This window comes from Salmo salar, chromosome ssa12 (genome assembly GCF_905237065.1).
Source record: "Salmo salar chromosome ssa12, Ssal_v3.1, whole genome shotgun sequence".
Taxonomy (NCBI): domain Eukaryota; kingdom Metazoa; phylum Chordata; class Actinopteri; order Salmoniformes; family Salmonidae; genus Salmo; species Salmo salar.
This window is the reverse complement of record NC_059453.1, coordinates 28,044,314-28,056,941: the sequence shown is the minus strand read 5'-3', so window position 1 is coordinate 28,056,941 and position 12,628 is coordinate 28,044,314. Positions and strand designations below refer to the sequence as shown.

General features: G+C 41.7%; 1 protein-coding gene across 2 annotated transcripts in view; it reads left to right on the top strand.

Moving 5' to 3' along the window:
- Nucleotides 1–567: 567 nt before the first annotated feature.
- The window catches only part of LOC106564712 (VPS10 domain-containing receptor SorCS1), a 157,557-nt gene continuing 145,496 nt past the window's right edge, over nt 568–12,628 (top strand). For both annotated transcript variants that reach the window (XR_006757943.1, XM_045691193.1), the window contains exon 1: nt 568–1,559. Coding sequence is in view for 1 of the 2 variants with exons in the window: in XM_045691193.1 (XP_045547149.1) it covers nt 747–1,559 (813 nt within the window). In the remaining variant the exon portion in view is untranslated. The remainder of the gene's footprint in view (nt 1,560–12,628) is intronic.

Here is a 12,628-nt window from a genome sequence, read left to right as displayed (position 1 = left end):
CCTCGGCCCTCTGGAATGAGTTTGATACATGTGATCTAAAGTATATATTCTATAATAATTGTCATGCCCATATAGAGGTTATTTAAATCTTAATTATTGCTTAATACGTCATACCTCTGTGATCCGTAACATTATGCATAATTTGAGTTTAATTAATATTTTCTAATTTCGGACCCCCCCCAAGAGCAATATCACGACTATAACTTTAAAGCAATTAAAAAGATTCATCTTTCATCTTCTGAGAAATGTGATTGAGAAGTTGACTCTTATGCACAGTAGACCTAGGCCTACTGGTAGATACAATCTACAGCTGTTAGGGACATTGTTAACAAGACCATAGTAATAGCCAACAACATTGACAAAGGAATCATATAAACAATAGTATTTAAAGAGAGAGCGAATAAGATTACATACGTACGATAAATGCTAACAAATTATTTAATGCGAAATTATTTATTAATGCGTCGTTCTTGGTGAGGGGAAAAAACACAGACGCAAGAAGAAATCTCGCCTATCTTTTCCCCTGGATTCTACCAGCTCCTCCCCCGCGCGCGCAGGGCTTCATTTGATCATATCCTTCATCTGGGACCACTTCGCCGAGTCGCACTTTTTAACGCTGCAGAACAATTGGACGAGCCACAATTTGCGAGGAGGTCTGTTGCTTAACATCAATTACAGTCACAAAGGGAAGAGAGTAAAAAAAAAAGTATTGTATCCAGACTGAGCATCTTTCTTTGCCACCAGCTATGGAGAGGGTTGTCAGATTATGCCCTATTTGGCACAATAACGTTTTTTGGTTTATGCTTTTGATAATCATATATTTCTTTCTAGCCGCTAAATCAGAGCTAACTTGCAGATCATGTCAGCCGGGAGATAAGGGGCGTATTAAGGAATTACTGTTTAAAACGGACACACGAGAATTCGCAACAGGGTACGGAGAGGAAGTTATTGGAAATGGAGACGGGGCAATTGCTTCACGGAGTTTAAATTCTGCTAGTGCAGAAACTCAACAGCTTGATTGCGCAGCTGGGTCCGATGAATGCATCCAGGGGAAATACATCTACTCAAGGCGAAAACGGAATACTGACATGCTGTTCCGTTCCAAGAACGCACTACTCGATGGAGGAATGCACTACGGTGGTGGTAAACAGAGAAAATTCACCCCGCGCGGTGAGTACAAAGTTTCCAACCTGAAAATGAACCGTCATGCAGGAAATACAGATGTCGGGAAGACTCGCGCAGATTTAATTCCCGACATCTCACACAAGCACCGAGTTCGTAGGAACAGCCCGAGAGCTAATATTGGGGACGATAAAGTGAAGTTCTCCGGCTCACCCAAGAGAAGGGAGACACTACCTCTGAGTTACTCTCGAGAGGGCATCACCTCACCGGCTGGGCGCAGCAGAGTGACACGGTCCGAATTGCGATGGAGCAACGAGGACAGGAGAGCGGCCAGTTCGAGGCAGGACGAACTCAAACTCACCAGTTCAACCTTCGCTTTGACCGGAGATTCCGCTCACAACCAAGCCATGGTGCACTGGTCTGGGCAAAATAGCAGTGTAAGTGAATACTTGTACAGTTGTCTTAAAATAATATTGGTCTATGTGCACATTCACGCAGCGCATCAATGGAGAGAAAATGTAGCCATCAGTTTGACTTTCGTGAAATTGCGTGTGTGTGTGCGCGCGATGGTGCGCTTATAGAGTGTGGGATTCACAGGATAATTGCCAAAGCCAATTCGACATGCATCTCTTTTGTTGTTAAGTGATATCATCAAGTGCCTGAAGAAATCATGGCAGAGACACTCAAGACAGATAACACAATCACCTCAGCATTTGCTTATATGAGACAGTTTCCCCCATACTTTTCAGAGAGAGTCTGTCTGACCCTTCTCCCCATTCCTCATTACCCACACTTACTCCTGTCTGGAACGAAACTGATTTCATTTCAACACATCACCAGCTCTCATGCCCCCAGTGTTTCTGAGGGGGCTTGAAAAACCATCTTCCAAAGTGTGACCTTATGCATTTGAGGCGGGGGGATATCAAATACACCAACAGTATGACCTATTTATTCTGAGGCAGTAGTTAAATGGTCATCCTTGTCTCTTGCTAAGGGTTTCCTAATACACAGTGGTGCACATTTTTGTTCCTACCCAGCGCTAACACACTCTACTGAACTGTACTCTATACTGTACTGAACTCTACTGTAGTGTACTGAACTGTACTCTATACTGTACTGTAGTGTACTGAAATGTAGTGTACTGAACTCTACTCTATACTGTAGTGTAATGAACTGTACTCTTCTGTGCTGTACTCTACTGTGCTGAACTTTGATGTCCAAACTTGTGAAACATAGACATCTATGATTGGTTCAGATTTTGTCCAGTCTGGACCAACCAAATTTGGTCTTATTTGGGGGCAGAGCTCATAAAAATAATAGCCAGTGTGTAGAGTTATACCCAGGGACCCATGATGAAATTCCATTACTGTAATTATGTTACCGGGTGTAAATTCAAGTCAATAGCTGTTTGAATACTTGCACTAACCATACTATTTGTGATGTAAATTGAGAATGTAGTATACTTATTGGTCATAGTATGGAGAGAGTTAGTATGCCAAAAGTTCCCAGATGTCATACTACATTCATCAAAATATGAAGTATACACGCAGTGGACACTTTTTTTCTGTACTTTTAGGGCCCATAATGCAATTCTTCAGGAAATGGGCATGGCTTTACAACCATTTTCAGATTTGAAGAAAATGGCAGAAAATATGCAGCTGAAGTCCAACGAGAGCAGATAAAAATAAATTGCTTTAACTAATTATGACAAATGTTGAGCAATTTATTAAAGTAATGACTTTTCAAGTAAGTTAAGTTACACGTTATGTTGGCTGACAATGTGTTGGCTACTCTATCCTTGTGAACCGCATATCATTACACCAGTAGGTACTACTGGTATGGTAGCTAGCTACCTCGTTAGTTGGCTACTAATACATTGAACTTGCCAGTATATTAACTATATGCTAGCTAACTACCCAACGTTTATTAACTTGATTATTCACATCATTCTTAGCTAAGTGGTAGAGTCATTGTGAGTTCTCAGTGGACATAAATTCGCTCTGGCTATCTACTCCGATTTCAGAGCACTCTCGTCTGAGTGTACCAGAGCGAGAATAACTGATGAATTTACGACCGCTCAACACCTGTTGAATATGGCCGGTGTCAGTAAACATCAGCAAAAAAGCTCAATTAAATTTTTGCCAGCAGGACAGTTACAGTCACCAACGCTCTGGATAACATGAAAACAGCCCAACCAGCTCTGCTGTGGCGAGGAGTAAAATGGTCATAGTGAGGTGTTTTCTCATTTGTCTCTGGAAGTAGCTAGCCTGTTGCTCGTGTGCTTGACTGCAGTGCCGTTGTGATGGTCAGAATGCTTGGATCAACCCTACCCCTTGGCCAGTGTGCGCTCTGAACGCTCAGAGGGGAAACGCTCAGAATTTACAAATGGACAAAAATGTCTAGCTAGTAATTTATGCTAACAAGCTAGCAAGAGGTTGCATAGCAACAGAATCAACTTCCGGTAGACAGGCTTAGATCTAGTATGCTCAACTGAAAGGATACCATTCGTTTAGAGTATACTAAAAGGAACTAATAGTAAGTAGTATATACTCATTAAGTATGCAGTATGTTGGTATGGGATTTCGAACACAGCCAATGTGTCGTGTCATAGCTGACACCCCATTCTTTCTGCAGACATCGTTGAATCTTAATTCGGAGCAGATATTTACGATTTTTGGGGAAAACGTGGACCCATAAAAAATGAAGGGAGTTTGGAAACATAATTTGTCAACTTTGCATCTGCACAGTTCTTCCAGTAAATGTGTTGGTTTGTTGAACTTTGAATTCAATGTTATTTTTTATTTTTTTTGATATACATTTGTTGAATAGAAAAATTTGAGGCACAGCATAATTCTGTTACCGTGGAATTGCCCAGCAGCATCACCGCCATATGGAACCTGTGCTGTTTTGTGATATGAATAGATTGGGTTCTAATTGTGTGCAACTGTGAAACAATTCCCCCCTCTCTTCTCACTTGTGACGCAAGTAACTTTGTAATGAGCAAGAATAGATCTACTGCATTAAATATGTAGAGTTGTTGCTGTATGCAGAAATAAATAGAGACTCTTAGATTTTTCCCATCTCAGCGCTGCTGCAAATAAACAGATAGTTGACAATGCTTCGTGGAGCAGAAATGGAGGTGTCTATGTGTCTTTTTATTGGATGTGTGCTGCTGCTGTATATCTAACCTATTGGGCATTTACATAGTTAAGGTTATTAATGTTCCCACATGCTGTGTTTGTGCCAGATTGGAATATGAAGGAATATGCCTTCTCATAATAGCCCAGGAGACAGTGGTGGATTAAGTGATGAGGTCATGCAGTAGAGGAGATGAAGAGGTGTGTGTGTGTGAGAGAGAAATACTGTATGATTTTACATGTAGATGATGGATGATTCAAATGTTAGCCTCAAAATTGAGCTGAGATAATTTGTACATTCTGATCATTGTTTGGAGAGACGTTGGGACAGGCTTGGGATTTTAAATCTCATGGAAAGGTTACAGCAAACACACCAGAGTCCCAACGGGGGATATGTGGCACTAGCATATTCCTTGCATGCACATAAAAGTGTGCCAGGAGACTGCATATTTACATTATTGAAATGTCAGGGTATTAAATACTTTGCTTGTCATTCAAGATAACAAGATGCAGCCTGACACAGTCAATCCATGTAACAAGTTTACTCCGCATCTTTGGACTGCCTCAGAAGATATAGAATGTGCCCACATGCATCATGGGTATTTATATGGATTGAGTGGTATGGAAGTCAACGGCCCAATGCCGAATTTACCCCTTTGCCTAAGCACTTGTGGAGATCTGGTAGGTTAGGTAGAAGTTTAAACTACATTGCTTACACCAATCAAATTCTATCGGTTCTCCACAAGTGCATAGGGTGTAGGGCTTTGGGGTCCATTTGAGATTGGGCCAACATAGTGTTGAAGCTTCATCCTTGAATTCATGTTGCCACAGTACTCATCAGTATCGAGTATTGCTCAGAAACGTCTTCACTTTAGTCATAGCAGATCTGGGTTTAAATAGTATTTGTTTTCTGTCAAATATTTCAGCTGTGCTTGCCTGGTGCAATGGAACCAATGGAATCGTCCCAAAAGTGCCAACCCCGCCCATCTGGGATTCCATGAACCCAGGTCTGAGTCATATAATCAGAATCAATGAGCCAGAACCAAAGCCAGACTTGAACCAAGCTAGGAGCCATACTCTGGTTCCATTCGCCCAGTTGAGGCAGTTCTTTCTTAAGACAAAACCCATACTGAAAATGAAATGAGTTTTTAGCTATACAATGATCAAACATACTTCGAAACAAAAGCATTTCTCAGAGAAGTTTCTTTATGAGCCGAACAGAAGAAGAAAATCAAACGTTTTAGTAGCCAATTAGTGAGTGAGTTGATCACAAAGTTGGTGGAGAAGTGTGTTGTGAGAAACCAGCTGTCTCGGTTTGACGACGGTCTCTCTCTGGCTGTTCCTATGTGTTGAGGGAATCTATTTATGGTTCTGTACAGCAGTCGTCTCATACAGAAGTGGTGGCACATTTGCAGCAAAAAAATAAGAAAGTCCTCTTTCAAACTAAGATCTGTTTTTCTACCACATCAAATGTTCTGTAATTTGCTTGTGTACCAACAATTTGATGGTGTCAAGTTGACACGGGTCCTGCTTGCAGTAGTGGCCACGGCGTAGCCAGTCGTGTTAAACCGAGCACATTTACAACCTGTTATCCAAGATGGCTGAAAATCAAACAGGCAATTTAAATGAGCCGTATGCTAAACTGACAGACCCACACAATCAGGGCCACAGCAGTTAAACAAGGGAACACAACCATAGAAATGTACTATTACATATTCATTGGCCCTGCCAGAAATGGCCAGAGAAGAGTTTGTGTTTTCTGTTGCTATTTCTTTCCAGTCATTTGGCACTTTATTATTATCCTGCACCACCAACTGTGCTGTTCCTGTATTCCCACTCCTCACACCCCAACTCCCATGTACAAAACAGTGAGTCACAGTAACATCACTTGAATACGAACAACAATAACAGCAGCCTAACAAAGGCGCAGTGCAATCCACTCTTTCAATTATCCCCCATCTCCAAAAGGAATTAGCGATAGAAACAAATTTACTTGCATTGCAATGGGATTCCCTTCGAACTACAGTGGCAAAGGGGCTAATGGTAGTACTGAGCAACTGGTAAATATCTAGTCATATTCTATAATAGATACAAATATTTGTCATAATGTGCTACATTCAACAGTTGGTTGGTGGTTGTGGTACTGTACACACTAATATTTATTTGTATAGACAGACATACAATCTTGTGATAACTACTGTATCAATACCATATGATTGGCTTATCTTAAGGGAGAACATTTCCCAAGCTCTGTTCCCCCCTCCACCACCTCCCACTGGTAGGAGAGTTAACTCTGGTGTCTGTCTGGGATAATTGAGCCGCAGGGTATGTGCTGGGTCAGGCACTGATCAGGCGGCGGGCCCGCGGAGGCCGTCACGGTCCACTAGCCAGCGTTTATTTACCAGTCTGGCTAACAGCCCTCCCTCGTTTGCCTGTAAACAAAACCCACCAGGCCCAGGTTTGCTCTTCGCTTCTCACTTTTCTTTCTCAGACAACTCCCAGAGGATTATTCACAAATAATAGACGGCCTGAGTTGGAAAACCTTAACAAAATCTAGTAGCGATATTGAAGGCGTCAGCTTTCCTTGTTGTTATAGAGCCCCAGACTCTGCATGCATGGACAAATAATAAAACTGAGTTTATAAGTAATGTACCTGGGTGGCACTCTAATCCAACCCTAGGAGGCCTCAGGAGTGCACACTTCATTTCAGTAAGTGCCCTTTTCCCCTGCCTTCCACCCTCCTCCACTCACTGTTGGATCCTGTCGCAGTCATATTTTGATGATTTCATCATCTTTCATGTTTGCTTGCCCTGGACAATATTCCAGGTTCCTGTAGTGTTAAGTGAAGTAGATTAGTTATTTACCAATAGAGATTGAATCAAGTAAAAGCCAACTGGTAGATGATGCTTGCTGAGAGCTTGGGGGTAAATAGATTGCAGGGCTGTAAATGTAGGTGAAATAATAGTGTTTTTCATGCATGGTTTGGTGTCAAGATGTTGGACAGCAGGGATGGGAAGCCATTGGAGCACATTACTGCTATAAAATATACTTATCTGTCATTAACTATACAATTTATTTAATTCAAACCCATTCATTTTGAATATGTTTACAGATTTTATAGTTTTCACCAGCCAATTCAGCTGAAATGAACAACAAAACATTTTGTCACTTTCCTTTTTGAAAGTACCCCTAGTTTACCTTTTGACAAATGTTGGTTCATTCGGATAACTAACTCGCACTCAAATAACAGTCAGTGGTGCAGTCATACAAGTGCTAGTTCTCCCTCTCAGCACATCACACGTCTGGATGGATTCCCTCTTCATAATATCCAGTGACACGTCATATACCAGGCAGGTGGTGGTAATGGCATATTATCCTCTCTGGTTCCCCTCTCCTGCTCACTGGTGGCATTTATTTAAAGCCATCTCACATGCACTCATACACACTTAGGCAGACGGCGATGGACATGATGATGGGAGTGATGGTGATTGAGGAGCTGGCTGTGTGTGCTGTGTGGGAGAGATGTGAGGTGTGCTTAGCAGGGCCATGACATTAGAGGTGCATTGAAGCGCGATGGAAAGGCCTGGCTTCAAGGTGGAACACGATCAGTCTCTGCGAGAATTCATCCCTGTTCGGATATCGGCCTATGATTTATGTATATACTGAAGAGTAGGGAGACATCTGAGGATGACTAAAATATGGAAGGGGTTAATCAGAATGACTGAGTTATGAATCAGGTTTTTCCCTCTGCATGTGTTTCAGGAAAATGCTAAATGACTTGACAGTGAGTAGGAAATAGTAATATGTATATTTGTTGTGATGGGTGTTATGGTTGGTGTCATGCATCAGGTTAGACTACTTTAAAACAAAAACCCTGTTGACTTCTGGTAGAAAAGTTATGTTCACTATGATGTGGGTACTGTTGATGTCCACACCTGCTTCAAAACTGCAAAAAGGCACAGAAAATATGAATCATTGGTGGCATCATATTCTTACAATTACTTGAGCAGGGAAACACAATGCATTTTGTGACTCAAGTGTTGGATTTCCTTGATTGCCATGTTATTGAGTTGATTATCTTCTGTGTGTGTACGTCTCTGCTCTCCGTATGGAATAGAATGTGCCCAGTGCAGAGTTTTCATATTAGATTTGTTTGGTCAGATGTATTATTTCAGATTTGATTGTAAATGTTGAGTTTCACATTCAAGGCCTAGCCACTTTGGCAGTGAGTTGAACCACTCATGTTCGTAGCTCCAGTAAGTGGAGTTTGTCCTTTAACCAGAACTGGACAGAAATAGTAGAGGTTCCAACCTCCCAGTAGGAGGATGGTTGAGTATCTGGACCGTTCATATACTCACACATCCTGCTAATCCCATTGACATTTTGGACGTTTGATACAGCATGAGGAACATTTTGATGCATCAAGCCACTTTTCCACGTCTATCTTGCTAATCACATCGAGAAATTGAACGTTTTATACGTCCATCCAGCAACTTTTTCCCCAGTCGCGAGATAAGGCATTTGAACGACACCTTTTGTAAAGCAATCCACGGGAACAGCTGCATGATTCCAGATCTGATGATTATGTCCCTTCAGTAAATAGCTACAGGAAGATGGAGACGGATGGAAAAGAAACAAGATGAACATTTCTGGAATAGGTTGTGCTGCAACACACAGAGATACAACACACTCCTCCAGACACATACAGTAGGCCCTATATCAAGATGCCAGAATGGGTTCAGCTTTCAGCTAGTCTTCTTCTCTCTCCTCCTTAAACTCAGGCAAATAGGAATGAATTGGGATGAATCGCCGTGCACAGAGTGTGTACACATTAGTAGTTTCCTCGGAGCTCGTAGCAGCTCGTGTCCCCTTTCGCCATTCAGATTGACAAGGATGATTGTTGGCAGCTATTGAAAGACAGTCGGATGTCCTCTTTAGGCAGCCAGACAGTCCCATCTAGGCCCATCTCCGCACTGATCAGGTGCAGAATTGTATGTGGCACAAATTGAATGCCAGGCAATCTGTGACCCCGAGGAGTATGGCTGAAAGCGAAGATAAAAATGATTATTTTTTTTCAATGAAGAAACGCTGGGGAGGCAGACGGGGTGAAAGAGATGAGGTGGGATGAGATGACTGGCTCCAGTTAATTGACCAGGTCCAGATAAAACAAGGAGACCGAGAATGGTAACCCACCCCCCAAAAAATATAGAATGGCATTTGCTCTCCTTAGGAACCATCAGCCGACATGTGTTTCTCCTTTCAATAAATAGCTGGTTATGTCTGGCGCCGTCTATGGGCACTGCGACAAGATCAAACTCGAGATTAACCTTGTTTTTGCCCCACTTACGCTCTGGAAAACCGACATCTCACAATACAAGGGACTTTCAAAACCAAAAAGCGAACGGCAAAGTTCTCTTCTCCTTTTCTACCACACCCACTGGAGGTAGTTTTTTAATAGATTACGACTTTCTATGAGGACAGATAGGATTACTGTGCATTAATATCTATACGTTCCCCTCTGTACGTGACTTGGCTCTGTATCAGCTTCAGCTCAGAGCTTCTTTTTAATCGTGGGCTGAGAAATGACAATGCTATTATATAGAACATATATACAGTTTTTATTTTTGTCACCCATTTTAAACGAAAAATAATGTTATTTTTTTTTTATATTGCACCGGTTAATTAAGTCCACACAATATTTCTCCAGCTGGACGTGAGAGAGAGATCTTACATGTGTTATTGAAATTCCCCCTAAATGTTATTAAACATGCAGCTCGCTTTTGCCCAGAACAGAGAATTCTAGTTGCCCGCTTCCGCTGCTACCCACTGACAACATTAAACAACTGGAAAAAGGTTTACCACAGTGGTGTGGTTGCACACAAAAAGGGTTGAGTACCAGCTATTAATACAGTACAATACTGGATAGGTTCCGCAAATTAAAAGAGAGATTAGTTAATTTCCTCTTCCGTTTTTCTAAAAATGAACTTGTTCATTTAGATGATCTCAGTTCTTAAAGTGAAGGAGAGAGGATGAATATGTATAGGTAGAATCAACAAATGAACATGATGATTTATCTGTAGAATTAACCTTTTAGTGAATGAATTCAACTCAATCTTTTATGGTATGTAAATGACATCCTATCCGATGTTAGATGAAAAAGCACATTGGCTGTACCTGGCATGCATCGGTGACTGTTCACACTCTACTGATCATTTCAGTCTATATTCCCTTGGCAACATAGATATTGGACAAACTCTACTTACATTTTCAGTATACAATATTCCCTTGAGAATATTGCAGATTGGACTGTGAAGAAGTAACACTTTCAGCTGTCCTTTTGTGAACCTGTAAGGACTCAATTCTTCCCTCGGTAGCTTTAGATATTCTAGTCAGGTGAGTGGTGGCCCTATTAGCAGATTGAATAGAGGTATTAATATTAAATGAGGATTTATGGAAGAAAAAACCTTCCCTAGAATGCAACATCAAACAGCTGTGAGCGTGGAGAGGAAGGGCCCCCTGTCTTGATAAGGTGAGAGACATATCAAAGGCAGGTGTGAATTAATATGTTAAATAAATCATGCCCAGAAAATGTTAATTCCTTTGAATCTCTAAGCTGGTGCGTGCATATGAAAAAATACATAACTTTGAGGTGCAAAAACAAACCGATGTCTAATCTCATTGTTTACACAGTAAGATAATGTTTGTTCAGTAAATTAGTTTAGCATGTTTTTTTGGTGTGAGAAATCTGAGACTGACTGGGGTTGTAAAGCTTTTTTTAGCGTTCTGATATGTGCCTTGGACTGGTTCCCACCGGATTTGGTAGATCTGGAGACCGGGCGGCCATTTTGGTTCTGTCTTTGAAGTAAGGAATGGTTTGGATGAAATTTGCAGAGATAAGCCTGGTGCTTTTGGCAGCTCCCATCTGTGTGAAACCTCATTGAAAGACATGTCGGAGACTGATGAAGACATCTGGAGATACTACCTGCCACATCTGCCTGCCACAACTACCCGCATCCAAATGCGTTTACCTCAACAGCCCTCATCACTGCCAAATTACCATGTAGCCTTCAGATGAAGCTTTGATCGGGCTGCTCTCAATGTCGCAGCTCCCGGAGCCAACCGTCAACCATCAGTCTCCATTAGCTGCCACCAAAGTGACGGTTTTGACACCACACATAGGCTAGGCTACAGTAGAGGCATCCTGACTGGACTTTGTCTTTTAATCTCTACTCTCATAGTCTAGAGACCGGATATGGATGTCCGTTTCTCTTGTTGTTTTTCCTGGTCATTGACCCCATGTGTGTAATTGAGCCGTAGGTGTTCAGTGGCTTTGAATCCCATCACCATGTGCTAATCACCATCATCCACCAACCTCACGGTCATCCCCATCTCACCGATCTGATTTCCTGCATCTAAATGTTGTTACATATTAAATGTGCCTAGAATATAGTTGCATTAAAAGGGATGCTTTTTGGTGTGTCATTTCAATGTAAAGTTGTAGAGGGGGACAGTGGGAGTGCAGGTGGTGGTTGATTTCATAGTGTCTGACTACAGCGGGGCTTAGCTCATTAGTATTTCTGGGCTTTCGATTGGTGCACCAGGAAACAGGGACTTAATTAGTTCATCCACTCAGCAGCGATATGCTCATGGGGTTCACCGAGCCTAAATAAAGGCTTCTACCATTCAGACAAAGATGAATTCTCAGCCCTCTTCGTTGACATGGAGTTCAAAAGAAATCATCCAAGACTAGATACGTCTGGTGGTCTTGGTCAATTTAGTTCTGTCTCTGTGTATTACCTGTTTCATACTTCTTTGTAATGCCAAGATGCTCCAGATAGATGGGAGAGATTAGAGAGACGGGGATAGGGATATCTACCTTCACTCTTTCCCAAAGACCTTCATGGAGGAAGCTTGAGTGAGTCCTCTTGCGAGATTAGGTGATACTGTATTAGATTATTTTAGCATGAGTTGCGATAGAGAAGGGACATATTTCAACCTGCCAGATAGGGGGCTCATGGGAGCCCTGGTGGTGCGACACTGTATTACCTCCCAACTGCCTCCAACGTGGAGGATCGAAAGGAGTTTGTACATTCCATTATTCATGAATCAGTCATTTATTCATTATACATAGGTGGGGTTTTTCTAAAGCAGGTGGGCCTTTTTGATATTTAAATGATTTTTTTAATGGGACCCGGCCTTTTATTTTGAGGAAAAACAACATAACGTGCTTGACCAAACATCTCGAGTGTTTCTTTGTTTGGTGCTTCAATGACTATCTTTTCTAGGGATGTTTAAGAGGCAAAACCAGACCAATGTTTTCAGTCATTTTAACAATATACATCACCAAGTCTGTTTCATGCCCTTTCTTA